The sequence below is a fragment of the Larus michahellis genome, chromosome 1, assembly GCF_964199755.1.
Source record: "Larus michahellis chromosome 1, bLarMic1.1, whole genome shotgun sequence".
Taxonomy (NCBI): Eukaryota; Metazoa; Chordata; class Aves; order Charadriiformes; family Laridae; genus Larus; species Larus michahellis.
In genome coordinates, this window is record NC_133896.1 from 56,595,231 (window position 1) to 56,613,559 (window position 18,329).

Sequence of the window (18,329 nt, forward strand, 5' to 3'; positions counted from 1 at the left end):
GACTTGAGTGATGGCATTGGAGCAGGACTCCAGCCAGCCACTTGGGTTCTGGCAGCAGCTCGTGGGTCAGGTGAAGTTGTAAGAAACTGCAGTGCAGAGTTACGGGAAAGCCTACTCTGGAGATTGTTTCTTCCTACCCCTGCCAATGCTGCAGAGGCTGGCTGGCACTAGAAACTCGTAACGGCTTGTCCTTTCGCATGCATGTGTTGGTTGGATTAAAGGTTAATCTGGATAGTACTACTATTTTTTAATAATCTGTTGCTATGCTGCCCCTCTGATCCGTGCAGTGCAGCCAACTTGCCTTGTGCAGCTCTCTCCTGGTAGGATGGATGCCTGAGAACAAGGGCACTCAGCCCCTGCTACGGTGGGCAGCACCCGAAAGGGGAAACTGCACGGTTTGAGCAGCTCGGTGTTCTCTGAGAAGCATGGAGTGAACGGCAGCGTGTGTGGCCCCTGCGATGGCAAGTGCTGTCAGGAAGCTGGCGGTCACCTCCCCTCTGTTCAGTGCCACTCGCCTTCCCTGCTCTTGGTCCTTCTCTCCCTAGTGTTTTCCTTGCCAAGCGACTGTTTTGGAAGCAAGGATGCAAGGAAGGGATGGGGAGGGACTCTTTATGAGGGAGTGTAGTGATAGGATGAGGGGTAATGGCTCTAAACTGAAAGAGGGAGATTTAGATTAGATATTAGGAAGAAATTCTTTACTGTGAGGGTGGTGAGGCACTGGAACAGGTTGCCCAGGGAGGTTGTGGATGCCCCATCCCTGGAGGTGTTCAAGGCCAGGCTGGATGGGGCTTTGAGCAACCTGGTCCAGTGGGAGGTGTCCCTGCCCATGGCGGAGGGGTTGGAACTAGATGATCTTTCAGGCCCCTTCCAACCCAAACCATTCCATGATTCTCTGAATCCGGGGGACTTGTGTTATCACCCTGATCCAGTGGCAGCCTGGGTGGCTGGGCCTGCTGTGGAAGCTCGTAGGCAAGCCCCTGGGATATCATAGTACCCCAGTGGTGTAGGCACTGCGTGAACACCATGGGCCTTCTCTCCACTACATCAAAAGTTAGCAGGCTGGAGGGGTGGCTGTTCTGGCCATGCTGAGCCACCCATAACTGCCACACAGGGAGGTCCGTGGTCAGCTCTGAGGGGTCTGTCTTTGCTCTTGTGCATTTCAGAGTTGCCGTTGGGAGATCTCACCACACTTTGACATGGAGGACCATAGCGCCGAGGGTTTTTTTTAAAAACCCATGCAGGGTTTGCTTGAGGGGCTAGGGTGTGTGCAGCTGCTCTGGTTCCTGGTGTAGGCGAGGGAATGACCATTTCTTTACAGAAATCTGCCACTCCTGACAGCAGCTTCCCTGCAGCAAACACCAATGGAGTCAGCTGATCAACCCTTGGAGCTGTGCTAATGGAGACAGTCGGTCTTACTCCTGCCAGGTCACGGATCCGCAAAAAAATGAGCCTGGAGGCAGCTAACAGCTTTGAGCAGGTGAGTTTTTCCCTGTTATCTAGTGCCATTTGAAAAAAATAAACAAAAATGTTCTTGCACCTGCTGCTCTCCCCCTGCGCTGGTACATCGCTCGCCAGGGATTCTGGTGAGAAAGGTCTTGTTGGTCCCCAAGGCTTACTGCTTCTCAGGGCTAGCAAGAACTGCTGCGGCATAGTCCACAGCACCAGGGTCTTGAGGGCAGTGAGGAGCCAAAAAAATAATTTCAGTGCCCGTAGTGAACAATAGCTGTTCAGGGAGAGCCATCTTCCCAGGTTTTGGTTTCGGTTTGGTTTTTTTTTAAAGTGTTTTACTGGAAATGTGAATGAAACAAAGGAAATACCCAACAATGCTCCGAACAGCTGGATATGCTGCTGCTATTTTGCTTTGTGAGAGTAAAAGTCAGCTGAAAGAGGCTGGGGCTGGGCAGTACCCGTGCAATGGCTGCTCGCTGTGGCAGGAATGAAGGTGCTGCTGATGGGTGGAAGGAGAGGTGACTGGGAAGAGCTCTCCGAAATGCTGCTGCCCTTCCTGCCCCATGGCCTTGTGCTCCTGCCCCGAGGGGAGGCGTGATGCTGGTCACCCGTTTGTCAGTTTGAGGACAAAGCCATTGGTCACAGCTACTGCACGTGTGTTTGTGTAGCTGCGTAAGGACTTTCCCCCCATTTTGATTTAGGAGTGCCTGCTTTTTAGGGTGGATGATATTGGTGGTTGGAAGTTCAGTTATTTGACACTCCGCCAACAAGTGTAAAAGCGGTTTTTTAAACAAAGTGAACAGTAATAAATGCGCCAACTTAAATGTGGATGGTGTTAATGAACACTTAATGTGCAAAGTTTAAAAAAGCAAAAAGCAAAACGCAACGGGTGCGATCAGCTTGCTCTTTTGAAGTCACCTTCGAGCGTATAAAGAATTGCAATTAAACAAAATGGTGTCTAGAGAAAGGGGGCAGTCCAGAAGGACTTGTCCCATTCTAGGTGAGTCTCTTGAGTGATCTGGCTGGGGTTTTGTTCTCAGTTGGCCTGTGATGGCAAACACCTGAGAAAGGGCCTCTTACCACCTATTCTTTAAGCAAGTGCTATGACCTAAATGCAGAATTATCAGTGGTGAAGCGCGCTGTGGTTCAGTCCCTGACCGCAGAAACACCTTGTTCTGAATTGTTCGCGTCTCCTGAACCCAGGGTCCATGTGACCGTTCGCCGTCTCTCCTCTGTCCGCCTTCAGCAACTTTTCCATCCACCCCCCTTCGAATGAGGACAAGGCAGTGGGGAACGCGTCCTCTCTTGAGTCACTTTTGCCTCTGCTCAGAGAGCTTGTGGTGGCTGCAGCACTTCAGCTGCTGAGGTGAAAAAGAACAAAATGCTGTAACGGATCTTGCCTGAATCGTAGGCAGTGAGAAAAAACACTCATTCTCCTACCTGCCCACCTTGATTTTGGGAAATCCATCCCAGCTGGTACTGGGAGATAGAGATATATATCTCTATAGCCATTTCCAGAATATCCTCCTCCCGAGTGGAACTTCTGAGTTCCAAAATCCAGGGGAGGCATGTGGAGAAAGGGTCAGCAAAGGCCCCAGGGGCTGTGAGCACTCCCTGCCAGGCCATCTGGAAGGCGGTGAGTGGAAGGGTGCTGGTGCTCTGCGGGTACCCGGTGAGGCAGCGGTGGGTTGAGAAAGAGCATCAAAAGCAGGATAGATGTTGCCTACACCTCCCCCTTCTTCCAGAGGGTCTCCTTCTGAAACGCACCCCCTACTTACCCTAAAAACGGAGATAAAGCAGGAGAAGGTGCCATCCTGCTGTGCCAGGTGGGACCTCCAGGTACCGGAGGGCCATGAGCTCCACACGAAGAAGGTGCAGGGCCGCGAGCTTCCATTTTGAATCCGGGAGAACGATTTGTGACTGAGGATTTTTCTGTTTTGTCTTTTTAGCACCTGCGAGAGCGCGTAAAGCACACTGCAAATTCAATAGGATTTTGCAGTAACACTCAGGGCAGGGAACTCCTCTAAGTGACTTAACATTTTTCTATTTTTTTTATATTTTTTTTAAAGGCTTATGGAGCATGCTTGGCCCATTTACCTTGCAGTACCTTATACTGGCTCAAAAATGAGGGCACGTACAAGCGCCAGCCAAAAGGAAAAAAGGAAAAAATAAAAAAAAAAAAAGAAAAGAGGATTTAAGCGCCTTTATTGTTAGTTTTTGCCTTGGTAGGCTCCCCCACCTACCGCCGGTGCCACCCCACTAGCTGGAGGTGGGTGACGGCGCATCTGCGTCTGCAGAAGGAGAAGCGGCTGCGCGGCCCCCGCTGCCGCCATTGTTTTAAGTTAAAAAAAAAAAAACCAACAAAAAACACACCAAAAAAAAAGGACCCGTTCGGGCGGGAAGGCGCTGAGACGCCGGAGGCGCAGCACCAGCACCGCCGCCATACCGAGGATCTGCCTCGGGCGGGCTTCCCCTCCCGACACTGGCCCTCGAACTCCGTCCCACGGGGACGCGGGTGTCCCCTCACGATGGCGGGGGTGGGGGGGCAGAGGCGCCCCCGCCCTCACACCCCCCTCCGCGCGGTGCCTTTAACGGCCAGCGCCTGCGCGCGACCCCCTTCCCTTAGCAACCATCTTCCCCCCCCCCCCCACCCATAACAGGGGAAAGGGGGAGGAGGGTCACGCGCGGCCGCGGCGGGAGGGGGCGCGCGGGCGTGCGCGAGCCGGCGGCGGCACGAGGAGGGCGGGCGCGGGGCGGGGGGGGGGAGGGGGAGCAGGGGGCGGGGCGGGGCGGCGCGGGCGGGCGGGCGGGATTATTATGGGCTGTGGGCGCCGCCGCCGCTGAGGAGCAAGATGGAGCTGTCTGCAGTGGGGGAGCGCGTCTTCGCCGCCGAGTCCATCATCAAGCGGCGCATCCGAAAGGTGAGGGGCTGCCAGGGGTGGGGGGAGGCCGCGACACCCCCCCCCCCCCCCCTTTCCTTACGGCTCCTTGCTGCCGGGCTCCGGCCGCGCCGCTCGCCGGGCCCCCGCCTCACATACGCGCACCCCCCCCCCCTTTTCTCTCCCCTTCTCTCCCCCGTGTGTTGCAGGGGCGCATCGAGTACCTGGTGAAATGGAAAGGCTGGGCCATCAAGTGAGTGTGCATCCTGCTGGGGGGGGGCCGCCGTCAGCACCCACCGTCCTGAGGGGGGTGGGGGGACGCTCCCGGGGCTGCGGGGGTGGGGTGGGGGAGGACGGCACGGGACGGGGGGTCTGTGCGTAGGGATGTGGGGGGTTTGGGCGCTAACCCTTGCGCTTGTCCTTCCCCCTGCACCGCTGCCCGCGCCCCCGGCAGGTACAGCACCTGGGAACCCGAGGAGAACATCCTGGACTCCCGCCTCATCGCCGCCTTCGAGCAGAAGTGAGTGCTAATCCACGGGCTGGGGGGGCGGCAGCAGGTTTGGCTTTGGGTGGGCGAGCGGGAAAGGACGTCCAGGCTCCCTCCTTTCCCCCCCCCCCTTCCTTTTTTTCTTTCTTTCTTTTTTTTAAAAAAAAAAAAAAAAACAGAAAACTTGTATGCTTCTGTTTCTCCCTTTGGGACAAGTCTTAACTTCTTGACAAATTTGACTCCCTCAAGGGAACGAGAGCGTGAGCTGTACGGGCCCAAGAAGAGAGGACCTAAGCCTAAAACTTTTCTCCTGAAGGTAACTCTTATTTGAATAACTTAGGCCTAGCCAAATGTCTCTCAAACCTCACCGGTTCGTGCCTTTGGATGGACAGGACTTTCAAGTGACTTGTGTCTGCTGCCTGGCCCTGGGAACATGGGGACAACCCGACGGGAAAGCGGGTGGGGGGCAGGGACACAGAAGCGTGTGAGGGGAGAGCGTGTGTGCGTGCGACGGGTGCCCCAGCAGGACGGTCGGTACGCGCGGATGTGCATGGTGAGGCTGCAATCTCTTTTCCAATATCCTCTCCTCTTTACGGCCTTCTGCTGCCGCAGTGGAGAGATAGCCAGCCCTGCTCCCTCTTCCTTCAGCAGCCTATTCCATCCAGCCCGTGCCCTGCAACTTAGCAGCATGCAGAGCAATCGGGCAGCTGTGGCAGGAGTCCTGCTGCCACTTGTGCTCCTCCGATCATGTTTCAGGATGTAGGTGCTCCACGAGAGTTTCATGAAAGGTTCATGTTTTGATCTGCAAACTGTAGGCTTGTTTTGCTTATTTTTTGGGAGGGGTGGGGGGAAGGAGGAGTGTTTCACCTCTGTGTAGGATGGCAGCTGAAGTTTCCAGTTCCCCTCTGATAGACCCAGCATCTCTGCAAGACAGTATTGTCGTAGTATCTCTGCTTGCTTACAGTGATGAATGAGGGAGATAGTCCCTACCGCAGCCCCTCAGTTGTTTTTACTTTCTTTTTTTAATGAAGAAATCTGGTAGCTGTGTGATTTCTGCGTGAGCTCTGTGGATTTCTTACTCTACAGACAAAACTTCTTGCTCTGCTCCACTCTTACCCTCTTCCCTCTCCAACTATTTTGATCTCAGACTTCAAATGAATGTAGAAACACAACACACCTTTGTACGATTAAGACAGATGAGGGAAGTCACAGCTTCCCTGGCTTTGATCCAGTATAAAGCCCTGCAACAGCCAGGGTAGACCCTGTGGTAGGGCATCACTATCACCAAGTCATCCTATGGCTTTGGGCAAGTCATTTAGCCTTTGTGCATGTTTCCCCATCTGTGAAACAGGTTAATACTTTCCTTTGCCTGACGGGGGTAGGAGCTTTACTCAAGTCAGCACTGCACTTTAACTGTATGAGCACCGGAAAAAGAGCTGAGGGGTAGGGTGTCACCTCTCCTCTGGTTTAAGAGGACATAATGAAGCACACGGAAGAAATGCGGGAACAGGCGTATTCTGATGCTCACAGTAAAACCCAGGGGACTGTGGTAATCCTCGGAAAGTTCTGCTGATGGAACTGTCCTTCTCCCTCATTGCCTGTTTTTCTGTTAACAGTATTCTGTATCTGCAGACTGAGAACTACAAACAAAACTTGACAATGTAGTACTTCTTATTTTCTATTCAGGGAAACTAGACTAGTTGGGTTTTCTCTTTCTGGCAGTCAAGTATTAAATGAAACCCTTGTGTTTAGGTTTCCAACAATGCAGAGGAACGCTTAAAGGGAAACCACCGGCTTAAAATAGTTCTCTGCATGAATTAAAAAAATACTGGTATTTGTAACACCTGATATTGTTCAGAGTGGTAGAGAAGTGTTTATGCTGTGCTTTTAATGTTACTGTGTGTAATCAGTTTCTTTTCTTTTTGTTTCTGAATGTGATATGGCAAAATCCACTGCCAGTTTTTCACTCATTTAAAAAAAAAAAAAAAACACAAAAAAACCCACCAAAAACAACCCCCAACCTCAAAAATAAAACCTACTCATTCCTCCTCTTCTCCCCTTGCCCTTTAAAAGGCCCCTAAACTTGGAACCTGAATTATTCAACAGCATCCTTTGAATCACGTCCCTGACATGTTGCTGTGGCACATCTTCCTTCTGCCAGCTTCTCAAATGCTGCTGAAAACCTGTAGGTTTGTGGAGCTGGCTTGGTACTTTGTAGAAGATGGATCGCGATAGGGAGCTCTCCTGAAGGCTGGTGCCATGTTGTGGGAGAGGGTGGCAGGGCAGAGCGCTGCCACGGCTACTTGGTTTGCAGCTCTGGGAAGCAGAGCTGGTGAAACTGTTAAGAGCTCTGACTTGCCGTTTTTCTGCAACTTGGGATAGTACCCTAAAAATAACACCCCAGGCCAGGGAGCAAGAAGGAAAACGCGATCTCAGCTAGCCCTATCTGAACTTGTCTGGGCTCTGTTCAGGCAAACCATTGCAATTGAACTGCGGCTAGAAACACGACTGACACCAGCATGATAGCTTGTGTTGAGTGCATCCCTTGGTCAGTTCTTCTGACCTGATGAAGATGCAGGTTTGTCCTCTGCTAGCCCTGCAGCACTCGTGCTGCTGTGGGAGGATTGGGATTCGGTTCTGCCTCGCGCATGGCTAACGATATTTTCAGTTCTTTCAGGTGCAGAATCTCTTCCGAGTGAGAGTTTCAGAAGCAGGGGAAGAAATTTGATTCTTGCATCCCAGAGGGAGTCTTTGGAGTTGGCAGTTAGAACAACATTCTTTTTGATCTGCTAACTGAACAGATCAGGCCTGGATGCAATGATGTTTAGCAGGAGTCTGGCCTAGGACTGCTTTGGTAAACTAGTCTGCCCTTGACTTGGTGGCTTGCTGGGATTTTTCATGTGTATCAGTGCTTAAACTCAGGCGTCTGAGTCTCCAGTAAGGCATTGAAATAAGTGCCCTGATACGCTGCTCAGTCCCCTGGCTTGTGTGGGTGTTTTGGTTTGCCGTTGGGGCTAGGTTTATCCTGGGATTAGTTCTCAAAGGCTGCAGATAGGCACCCAGGGGGATTTGCAGAAAGCATTCCAGCAGGTTAGTGGCCCACGCCTTTGGAAAAGCTTTGGAAAGCTGCATCTTCGGCCACCTGCTGCCTTTGTAAGCTAGGCTCGTGTTGCTGAGAGCTGTCTAACACTTGCCCTTTCGATCAGACTGCAAGGGGAAATTACAGTCCAGGCATTGTAATATCGCTCTCAAGATGGCGGGTGTTGAAAGTGACCCCTGCAAATTTCAACTGCAAAGTCTTGAGCAGGAAATGGGTCTTTATCCTCTGCATACTAGGGGCAAACTTTCCCACAGCTGAGATCAAGCTTGGCGGGAGGTTGTAATTCTTGGGCGGCTGCTGGTATGCTGCAAGTTTTGTGCCGAGTTTATGGGAAGCGGAGTCCTTGATCTGTGATGGGCAGCACTGTACGTAAGGCTCTTACCTTACTACTTGGGTGTCTGGCAAAAGTTATCCTTGAAGACAGGCCCTTCAGCTGGAGGTCAGAATGGAAGCTGGTGAGGTTAGAAAAAGACAGAGTGCATACTACAGTGATTTTCCTCTTTTTTTCCTGCTTGATTCGCGCTTTTTATTTTGCTTTTCCCTCGGCAGTCCACTGAGAGGAATGCAAAACTCGCCAACTAATCTAATGAAGTCTAGCAAGTGCTATTAAGAGACAGAGCCCGATCTGCAAGCTCAGTGGGTGGCTAGCAAAGACCCCTTGGCGGGGTGGCTGTAAATACTAAGGTGAAAAGACTGGAGAAGGTTAATGGAGAGGAAGAAGTAAAGGGAGAGCAGAGGAAGAAGGGGCCGAGCACCGTGGTGTTCTGTCGCTTTGCCCTTCCTTGAACTCTAAAGTTGGAGTTGGGTTTCTTTTGATCTCCTCCCTGTTCGTAAATTATCCCCGAGCGGTTTGAAAACAGACCATTCCCCTTTGTAGCATTTTGTTCCTCATCCAGTAGGGAAACTTTAGTTTATGGCAGTGTTGCTTGGGAGAACTGTGCTATGAACTGGCTTGCTGTTGCCTTGTCACTTGGAAGACTGCAGAAGAAAGAGGGCAATAAAAAGGCAGAATGGTAGCCAAAAAGGGGAAAGAAGAGCTCTTGCGAATGCTGTTTGGAGCAAGGACTGTGGGAATGCAGGTGGAGAATAAAAGACAAAGCAGAACCAGTAATTTATGAGAGAGTAGCACTGCTGTGGTGCAGCAGTGCTACTGGAAATGACTTGATTTTGAAATAATTAACTAGAAATCTGTTCACTTACAAGGTCTTTTTTTTGTCGTCTTTTTTTTTCCTTCCAAATTGCAGAGATTTTGATACAAATCAGGTAAGAGAGGCTTTTCTAAGCACGTGTCCATGTACGTGCTTGTGTGCTTCAGTGCGTTCAGGGAATGAATGAACAAATATGCTTGCTGGGCCTCAAGGGACGTTTATTCAGAAATAGTAGGGAACAGGGGAGATATACTCGTTCCCAGGGGCGATGAGGAAAAGCTGTACAAGCTAAATAAAGGTGATACGTATCCCAAAAGGGAAGGGGGGGGAAGGGAAGCAATCCTAGCAATTGCCTTGCTCTTGTGACAGAGCACTGCAGCAAGCCTCCAGAAGCTGCATCCTGATGTAGGCTGAGCTGTAAGTAGACAGTGAATTACTTCGTGTACATGCTGAGTACCTCTTCAGCGGTGAGCAAATCCTGCAGGCGAAAACAGCAAAACCCAGAGAGGTAGTTTCCGTTTGGGAAACTTCTGAGTTAAGTAGCAAGCTGTGGTGACACAGCCAAAAGGATTAAACAGGTTTGTTTTTCAAAGATCTCGTGCTCGTACGGCTCGTGAGTGTCATAGAGTAATGGATCCATAGCAGGGAGAAGTGCGTTTCCAACAGATAAAACTGAATGCTGAGCCTTCCCCAAACCAGAGGTAGCAAGTTACTTAATGTAAAGTTGGAAGCAGGGGGAGGAGAGCCCATAAAATGTGCTGTCCTCCGCAGGAAAGCGACTTGAGTTCGTATAGTTGATGCCTGAGTAAACCTGATCCTGTGGTAGGAATACTGAGCTTCGCAAGTGAGAGGGCTCTGGGGGCTGATCTGAGATAAAGCATTCGATACTATTTTTCTTGAAACCCTACCTGGAAAAACAAGCTCAAGCGAAGCTGGATATTTGCATATTGGTCTTTGGAACTTGCATTGAAGCTGGTCACTGGGGACAGCACTGTAGCCCCTGGAGGGGACGGTTGGGGTCCCAGTTCACCCTCTCTCTTAATAATCCGGCCAAAGAGGTTGATAGTGCGTGTGGTCTACCTGGAGACTGTTGAAACTGGAATTTAGTAAATGCAGAGAGCTGAAACATGAGTTAGAAACAGCTTCAGCCTTGAGGAAGTGCCCCAGAAGTAACTGGAAACACAGACAAATAGCAAGTAAAGGAGACCTGGTAGTTGTGGCACACTGGAAGAGTCCTAGCCATGGACCAGGGCTCTGTGCTAGCCGCTGTGCAAGCACAAAACCAAGACAGGCCTGTCTGTCAAAACAGGACAGCTGATTAATGTGCACAGGCTGAGAAAGTAAAATCAGCAGGACTGTGGAAGTGGCCAGGCAGTGACCATCCCAGCATTATCGCTTTTCATTTTATGCAGTTGATGGGAAGCGTTGCTGAGGAATTTTGGTGTGTATAAGGCAACTGTGGCTTGGGGGAGATGTGGGGGGAGCCTGCTTCTTTCTCACATGGGTGATGGAAGGCAGCACTGTGGGCAGGTGGTAATTAGAGTCGACTCTGAGCAGAGGGGGCAGAACTCCTCACTACAAGGCATGATTACAGGGTAGGGAATTAATCTAGAATACATGCGGTGTTGGCAGCAGGAGAGGCCCTAAAGGATGCCTGTGTCTGAAGCTGTGGATCAAGGATTTTTACCTGTGCATCTGTCAGTACCCTTTGCCTGGCTTCCCTGTCCTGCATTTTGGAATGTGACATTGGGTTGCACTTTGCTCTACGCTGAGCAGTTGTAAACTGGCAAGAAGCCCAAAACACTTGAGCAGCAATGCTGGAAAGACTGGCTGTGGTGGGGAAGCCAGGGGGGGAAAAAAAAGAATAAAATTGTTAATCCAGTATGTTAATTGCTAGTATGTAATGTCAGGAAGCAAACTGTGTAGCTTGTCCTGGTGTCTGCCATCTGCTTCAGAGGGACCTGTGAAGACAGGGAGCAAGTGTGGCTGTAGATGTGCTGTGACCTCATGATGGGGTCTGCGGGGTCTCGTAAGTTGTGGATCATTGGGATGGGAGGGGGAGAGTTGATGAGTGGTGCAGGGACTATGCCTGGTGCTGCTGCTGTGCTCCAGTCTGTAGAATGCCTGGGGCAGGAACTGTGTCTAACTATTAATTTTCTGAATGCTTTGGGACACGGACTAGTGCGTGAGGCTGAGCAAAGAGAAACTAGCTAGACACTGGGATGCTTCCTGCTACAGCAGGACGTGTTGGGCTTTGTCTGGGCTGGGGATGCTTCCCTGCAGCTAGGTGAAACAGACCTGTACAGCCCAGGGTTAACGTGGAGGGTGTCTGTGCCTGCCTTGGCAGTCGTGTTACTCATCCCTGTTTCTTTGTCAGTCGGTTAATACAAAGTCTAGATAGAGTCCCTGGTGCAGATGAGCCTTCAGTCTGTGTTCTCACGTGCAGCTGGGGAAGGAGGCCTTATCTTTGCAGTCCTTTTAAAGCCAGCATACAAATAGTACTGCAGGGTACGATCTGGCATTAGCCAGGGAGGAGCAAAATGTCTTCGTGTCTCTGTTCTCTGCTTATTTAGGATCTTCTGTGGTTCCCATGGGGATGTCAGTGGGAGAAGACGGGCATTGGGTGACAACAGAGTTCTGGAGATGTGGGGCCAGGGCTTTGAGCTTATTGTGCAAGAGCGGGCCTGGGCCCCTCGCTTAGGTCTGTTAGATCCCCGCCTTTACACGCACATTTTTTTTCCCCAGGCGTTTCTGTGGTAGGAGGCACAGCCTGCAGGGTGACAAAGGAGATGGTGTTGGAGTGCTTAAGCTCTTAGCTGGCAAGAAGCCATCCCAGTCTTGGCGTGTGCTAGGGGGCAACGGGATGGAAAACTTGGGGAGGAAAAGCAGCCGTCTTGTCCTAGCACTGCAGTTCTTCTTGTGCCCACGAGATGGGGGAAGCTGCTTGCTAGATGGGCAGTCAGAGGGGGGGCTTGCCTGTCCCCTCCAGGCCTGGGTGACCTCTGCCTGTGACGACTGCTGAGAGGGAATAAGGAAGGGGCTGTGTTAGGGCAAAGTATGGGGTGCAGGTGGGAGGCTGAACTCTACAAGTAACTGCACTGACAAGGGATGATGTAAGAATATGCTCTGGGTTTCCATGCCCACAGGGCCTTCAGGTCATGCTGCCTCGGTTTACCAATGAAAATGTTTTTCCTGCTGCCAGAAGACATTCCCGTCTCTGGTGTCTGAACCAGAGCAGGTTTTGGCACTATCTCCAAGTGCCAGAAGAGCTAAAAAGTCTTGTTCACCTTCCCTGGCTCTTGGAGAGGGCTGGCACCAGGCAGTTGAAACAGTGCTATTCCTACTCTGTTTCATTAGTAGGTTTCAAATAAGTGTGGTGTTCAAAATGACAAGGCAATCTCTTCTGTGGAAATGCAGTTAAACTGTACTTGGAGTTCCAGCTGGCCTGGTCTCTGGCTTTAAACACTGGACCTTTCTCCCACAGCAAAGCAAGGATAAACAACTTGTTTATGGTCTCTAGTTAAAATTAAGTCTTTGGATCTCTGCATTTCTTGTGTTTAGCTAAGACAGCTCCATCAGACCACCCTCACCCGCCTTCATCATAGTTCCTCAAGACCCCCTTCTACCATACTTTCCAGAGGAGATGAGTCTCATTGTGGGAGAGGAAGAGCAAACTAGATGCATTACTCTTCCTTTCCCCCTTGTTTGGTGCTCATTTTGTAGAAGACCAGATACAGTCCCCTGCCTTGGGAGTAGTATGTAATTTTGGATGCTAATTCAACGGTAACAGCCCCAGTGCCTAGGAGGGCACTTGGTTGTTTGGCTGTCAGTGGAGGGTTGTGCTCATTGGCTGTTGATGACTGAGAGAGCAACTTGGGAACCATTAACTGTAACCCTGAAACATGGCTGGAGGGTGGCAGTTTCCTCCTGGGGAAAGCACGTGCCAACAGGGACAGTGCCTAGGGAGTAATTGGCTGCCCAAAAAGAATATAGACGGTACCCCGTGCTTGTATGGGATATGTGCCATAGCTATTGGTAGTCCATAGGTGCATATGTGTGCTTGTCATTAATGTGGGTGTAAATGTGATGCGACATTGCTGGTAAGCACTTGACCTGAGGTGAGCAATGCCAGATTTGAGATTTGGCTGTACCGAGGCTGCCTCTCTGACCCTGTTTTTTTTTTTCTCTCCCCACCACCGCAGGCTCGGGCCCAAGCGGAGGCCCTCCACATTGGGGATGTACACTTTTCTGTCAAGCCTGGTTCTAGCACGTCCTCTCCCAAGCTCCACTCCAGTGCCGCGGTGCACCGGCTCAAGAAAGACATCCGACGATGCCACCGCATGTCCCGACGCCCCCTGCCTCGTCCAGACCCCCAGAATGGCGGGAGCGTGGGTGGTGGGGCTGGCATCCGTCCTCCTGTCTCGCCCTTCTCGGAGACCGTCCGCATCATCAACCGTAAGGTGAAACCCCGTGAGCCCAAACGCAGTCGCATCATCCTCAACCTCAAAGTCATTGACAAAGGTGGGAAGCCAGCTAATGGGACCGGGGGCCTGGCTCGGCCCAAGATCCCATCCCGAAACCGCGTCATCGGAAAAAGCAAGAAGTTCAGCGAGAGCGTCCTTCGCACCCAGATCCGTCACATGAAGTTTGGTGCCTTCTCGCTCTATAATAAGCCGTCCACTGCACCTGCCCCCTCTCTGGAGGGCAAAGGAGAGGCCGAAGGCTCCCAGGCGGCCTCCTGTGGGCTCATTATGGGCTCCACCCCTTATGATGCCCCCAGCTCCAGCTCTTCCGGCTGCCCATCGCCAGCCCCCCACTCCTCCTCTGACCCAGATGATTCCCCTCCGAAGCTGCTTCCCGAGACCCTCAGCCCAGCCATCCCCGACTGGCGTGAGTCGGAGGTCCTCGACCTCTCAATCCCACCTGAGTCGGCTGCCACCAGCAAGCGTTCTCCCCCAGGAGGGTGCAGTGGGGGGCAGACACCCTCCTTGTCCCTCTCCTCTTCTGACCCAGAGCAGGAAGCTGGCGACTGGCGTCCTGAGATGTCTCCTTGCTCTAATGTGGTGGTCACGGATGTCACCAGCAACCTCCTCACTGTCACCATCAAGGAGTTCTGCAACGCAGAAGATTTTGAGAAGGTGGCAGCAGGTGGCGGTGGTGGAGGTGGCAGCAAGTGAGCAGCCAGGTCCCCCTGCTCCAGGGGCATGGGGGGAGCTATACCTGTGAGAAGTCGTGGTGCGAATGGCTGTCCTTAGTTCTCTCCTTCTCCCCTTGGCTGTCCCTCTGCCCTCACTGCCACCCTTCCTCCTCCTTTCCTCCTGCCTACTCCTTCTTGCCTGAAGGCTGGAGCGTGTCAGTGCGGGGGAGTGGGGGCACCCACCATTCCTGGGTGTCACTGCTGCTAGGAGGAGAGGCAGGGAGGGTCGTGGTGGGGCTTGGGGAGTGGTTGTTTGTCCTTGAATGTGGTGTTGTCCAACGGGCAGTGGAGCCTTTGGGGATGAGGGATGGGTGAGCGTGTGTCTGTGTGCCTGTGGGGGTGATGGGGAAGGTGCTCTTCCCCCTCCTTCCCCTTCCATCTTTGACAAAAACTGAAGAGGAGCTCCAGACCCTTGAGGGGCGGATGTAAGAGGATTGGAGCCCTTGCCCACTCCCCCCAAGCCTTCTCCCACAATGTGCATGGAGTCTCTTCCATTCCTATGTTTCCCCCTTGCCGTGACTCCGATCCTGCCATCCTTCCTGTTCTTGGCCTGTGGCCTGGATCTGCCGCCGTCTATGCTGTCCTTGTGGCAGTGGCTGATCCAGATGCCCCTAGAATGAAGGGGAGAGGGGCAGGTGAAGCATCATGCCTGGAAGGTGCTTGAGACAAAGCTGGGGTGGTTGGGGAGTACCCCATGCAGCACACACCCCATATTGGCTTCCCCTTTCCTTTGACTATTGGTGCTACCTTGGCAGTTGTATGGGCGCTTTCAGGTGGCCTGGTCTCTCCTCTTCTGCATCTTCCAACTTGCTCAGCTTTGCAGGGGGAAGGGAAGAAAAGGGGAGTCTGCTTCTGGCCCAGACCTTCCTCCTGGTGTTCATCACTTGCACTTGCCTGGGGGAGTGGGCATGAAATGCCCTTCCCCGGCCTTTCTGTGGTGGAAGTGGGAGTGGGCCGTGCGTCCATCCTTCAGTCTGGGGGAAAATACGCTGACAGCATGATGCTGCCTCAGCCGGGTGAGGCTGGTCTCCCACCTTGCACATAAGCTTCCCCCAACCCTTTTTTCTTCCCACCGCTTCCTCAGAAGGAGGGAGGGACAGATGCTAAGGCAGGTCGTTTGCTCTTCCCACTTCCTTTCGTCTCTCCTGCTCTCCTTTCCCTGTGGTGGATGGCATGGAAGCGGATTCCCCTCTGTCTTTTCAGCATCTGAAACAGCCCTTACAACTGTCAACCAAAGGTGCTAATAAGAAATAACTGTCTCTCTCACATCGTATGCATGTACGCTGGATCTCTTCGCCCAGAGCTCCTGTGAGCCGATCTAAAAATTCCTTCTCTTTGCCTCTAGCAAGTAGGAGCGAGCAAGACCACAGCTTGCTATTCTTTACCCACAGCTCCTTCTTTCCCTGACCACCCTTGTTCATGTCCAAAATAAGCTCTCTCTTTTGCCTGCCATTTCTGGCTTCCTTCATTTCTGTGTGAGTCCTAAGCTTCGTGGGGAGATGCCGGTCCTTTGCTCTTCCTTCTCCCCCTACTCGCACAGGACTCAGCCTGTAGGGGCAAGGAAAAGAGGTGCTGATCAATTTGTGGCAGAGCCTCCCCCTCTCAGCCCTATCTCTGGGATTTGGGATGGGGCAGAGGGGTGTCACTTCTACATAACATGCTGCAGAGGTGAAAAGGGTGGAAAAAAATTCCCTGCGCCAGGGCTCACTTACTTGGAAACCTTCCCTGGGCAGGTAAACACAAGTGGAATTGGCCCCTCTGGTGCTTCCACATGATGATGCTCAGGAGCCACCAGCTCCGAGGAGTGTTCTCATGTGGAGTAGTGATTTTGTGGTTGCAGTGGTCTGAGGGTAGCAGTGAGGCAGTTTGTGGGAGAGACGTAATATTTGTCTGCCCAAGGGGTGTTGTCGGGGTGGTAGACCAGCTTTTGACCTTAATTAGGGCTTCTGGGCCCAGAGCTTGTCTCTTCCCCGCCTCCAGCGCCTGGGTTGGTGTAATAAAATCTTTGCTGCCCTCCCCACAAGCCTTGCCTTGCAGTGGGTGGCATTCAGTTCACTGTGGGGCACAGTGAATTCACACCAGTTGCAGTTCGATGTCTGTGTAGACAGTCTGAGGGGGATTCCAGGTGCTGTTAGCACCACCCTTTGCATACCTCTTTCTTTTTCTTTCCTTGGTTGAAGAGCTTAGTGGACTGTTTGGGGATGCAGCTGCATTCACAGCTGAAGCTAGGGGCAGGGAGAAGGAGACTTCCCCGATCCATTCACCAAACTAAGGCTTCCTATAACTTGTTGGACTTGTGTGCGTGTCTGTATTAATACCTGCCTGTATTTTTTGTCTCTTTTTTTTTCATCTTTCCTGTGCCTGGCACACCCGGGGATCCCTTATTTTAGCATAGCCTATCCATTTGACTGCAGCTTCAAAGATGAGCAGTTTGTAGGCATAGGGAAAAGCTCTTTCTTAGGGAAATAGCGAGGAGATTCTTCTCTTTTTTCCCCACCCCTTCTCAACAAGAACTATTCTGTGGCTGTGAGATAAGAGGAGATTCTTTGTGGGGTGGATGCAAACTGGCCAGTCACTTTAGGTTGTTGAGTTGCTGTTTGGTGTGTATGTGGTGATGTGTTTTGTTTCGTGGTATTGAGGTTCTGAAAAAAAAAAAAAAAAAAGTTGAAGCGTTTAAGTGGGAGATAAAAGGGAACTTTAATAGGAAACTCTTGATGTGTTTTGGCCAAGATGTGTTGGCTTGGCAGAATTCTTTTCCCCAGTGTCTCTTGTATGGTGTTCTTTGGGGGCAGGGGACAGGAATTGTTTATTTGAAGGGGTTTTGCCTTTCTCCAGAGTGACAAGCAAGGGGACTGTCTGTGAGGAGCAAAACAGTGGGTCATTGTAGGGATACTCCGTGAGGACCTTCTTCCTGTGGTGAGGAGATGAGGGGACTTGTTGCCGCAGAGGAATTCGTGCAGTAGATCCTCTTTGTGGAGGAAGAAAGGAGTATGATCCGGCTTGCAGACACAGCTCGACTGCTTGTGTGACAAATCTCTCCCTGGGTAGGTCGCCAGGTGGGAACCAAACCCTGAACCTCTGGATCCGAAATGAGGATCCCATGCTGTTTTGAGTTAGAGGTTTGCTAACTTGAACACAGCAGCAGCCTCAAGTTCCCTTGGGTGGACGGGCCACTTGAGGCTGACTAACCTACCTTCGTATTTACGTGGGTTACACTCCTCCTTCTGAATTTTTGCCCTTGCTCCTTAACGGAGGTGGGAAAGAAGATCTATCCATGCCCTTTAAAAAGGGTATGGGATTGAGGGAGGAGTTTATTTGAAAGTATCCCCTTCCCTTCCCCTTAACTCCTGGAAAAAAGAAAAACAAAAACAGGGAAATATTCTCTGTGTCTGTGCCATGTTTGTTCTCTTGTCGTCGTGTTTTTAGAGGAGATTTTATGATGGAGTGGAAAAAGTGAAATGATTAGTTTTGCATAAAAAAAGAAAAGTTTAAAAAAAATTTCTACAGGGAGAGAGCGAGAGAGAGAGAGAGTTTAAAAATGAATAATAAATGCAGTGATTGCACAAACTGTAGTGGTATTAGATGGTCCTTAGAGAAAAGAGTATTTTGTAGTATCGAAGCATGTGTGTCTGGGATGGTGTTTGGCTTGCTTGAACTGGAGGGAAAGGCATACTGGGACTAAGCAGCGATCGCTGAGCTGAAAAGGCAAGTTGCGTGTTGGAGGAACCCTGTCTACAAACCCTTCCCGTCCTTGCCTCCCAAGTGTTGGAGTGAGTTCCCTTCCCTCCCATACCTCTCCTGTGAGCTAAGGTGGAGTCTCCAAGTGGTTTTCCGGCCGAGTGGCCCTCAGAAATGGCCAGTCACGTTCTGCCAGAGCGTGCATCGGGCCACCAACATGGAAACAGTTGACTTTCTTTGCATGCACAGCAAGCTGCTAAGATTTGGGGTTGGCATGTACCTTTCCTGCCAAGTCGTTGTCTCTTCTCTTTTCCTTCCCCCCATATCCAAGCAGGATTACACACGGTGGGCTTATATCCCAGGAAGCAGGTACACCTCCCCTCCTTAGGGT

The 18,329-nt window shown here is 51.5% G+C and overlaps 2 protein-coding genes across 8 annotated transcripts in view; both read left to right on the forward strand.

Moving 5' to 3' along the window:
• CBX7 (chromobox 7) overlaps positions 1–3,637 on the forward strand; it is a 21,215-nt gene extending 17,578 nt beyond the window's left edge. The window contains exons 6-7 of one of the 3 annotated variants that reach the window (XR_012585959.1): positions 1,353–1,477; positions 3,519–3,637. Coding sequence is in view for 2 of the 3 variants with exons in the window: in XM_074578766.1 (XP_074434867.1) it covers positions 1,353–1,375 (23 nt within the window). In the remaining variant the exon portion in view is untranslated. Of the gene's footprint in view, positions 1–1,318 lie in introns of all 3 variants that reach the window. The other 2 variants (XM_074578774.1, XM_074578766.1) reach the window with 2 other exon arrangements.
• CBX6 (chromobox 6) overlaps positions 1–17,734 on the forward strand; it is a 25,279-nt gene extending 7,545 nt beyond the window's left edge. The window contains exons 1-6 of one of the 5 annotated variants that reach the window (XR_012585946.1): positions 4,254–4,370; positions 4,538–4,581; positions 4,783–4,848; positions 5,065–5,131; positions 13,266–15,851; positions 15,896–16,905. Coding sequence is in view for 4 of the 5 variants with exons in the window: in XM_074578689.1 (XP_074434790.1) it covers positions 1,397–1,477; positions 4,538–4,581; positions 4,783–4,848; positions 5,065–5,131; positions 13,266–14,240 (1,233 nt within the window). In the remaining variant the exon portion in view is untranslated. Of the gene's footprint in view, positions 1–1,318; positions 1,478–4,253; positions 4,371–4,537; positions 4,582–4,782; positions 4,849–5,064; positions 5,132–13,265 lie in introns of those variants that run through there. The other 4 variants (XM_074578689.1, XM_074578709.1, XM_074578696.1 and 1 more) reach the window with 4 other exon arrangements.
• The last annotated feature ends 595 nt before the right edge of the window (positions 17,735–18,329 follow it).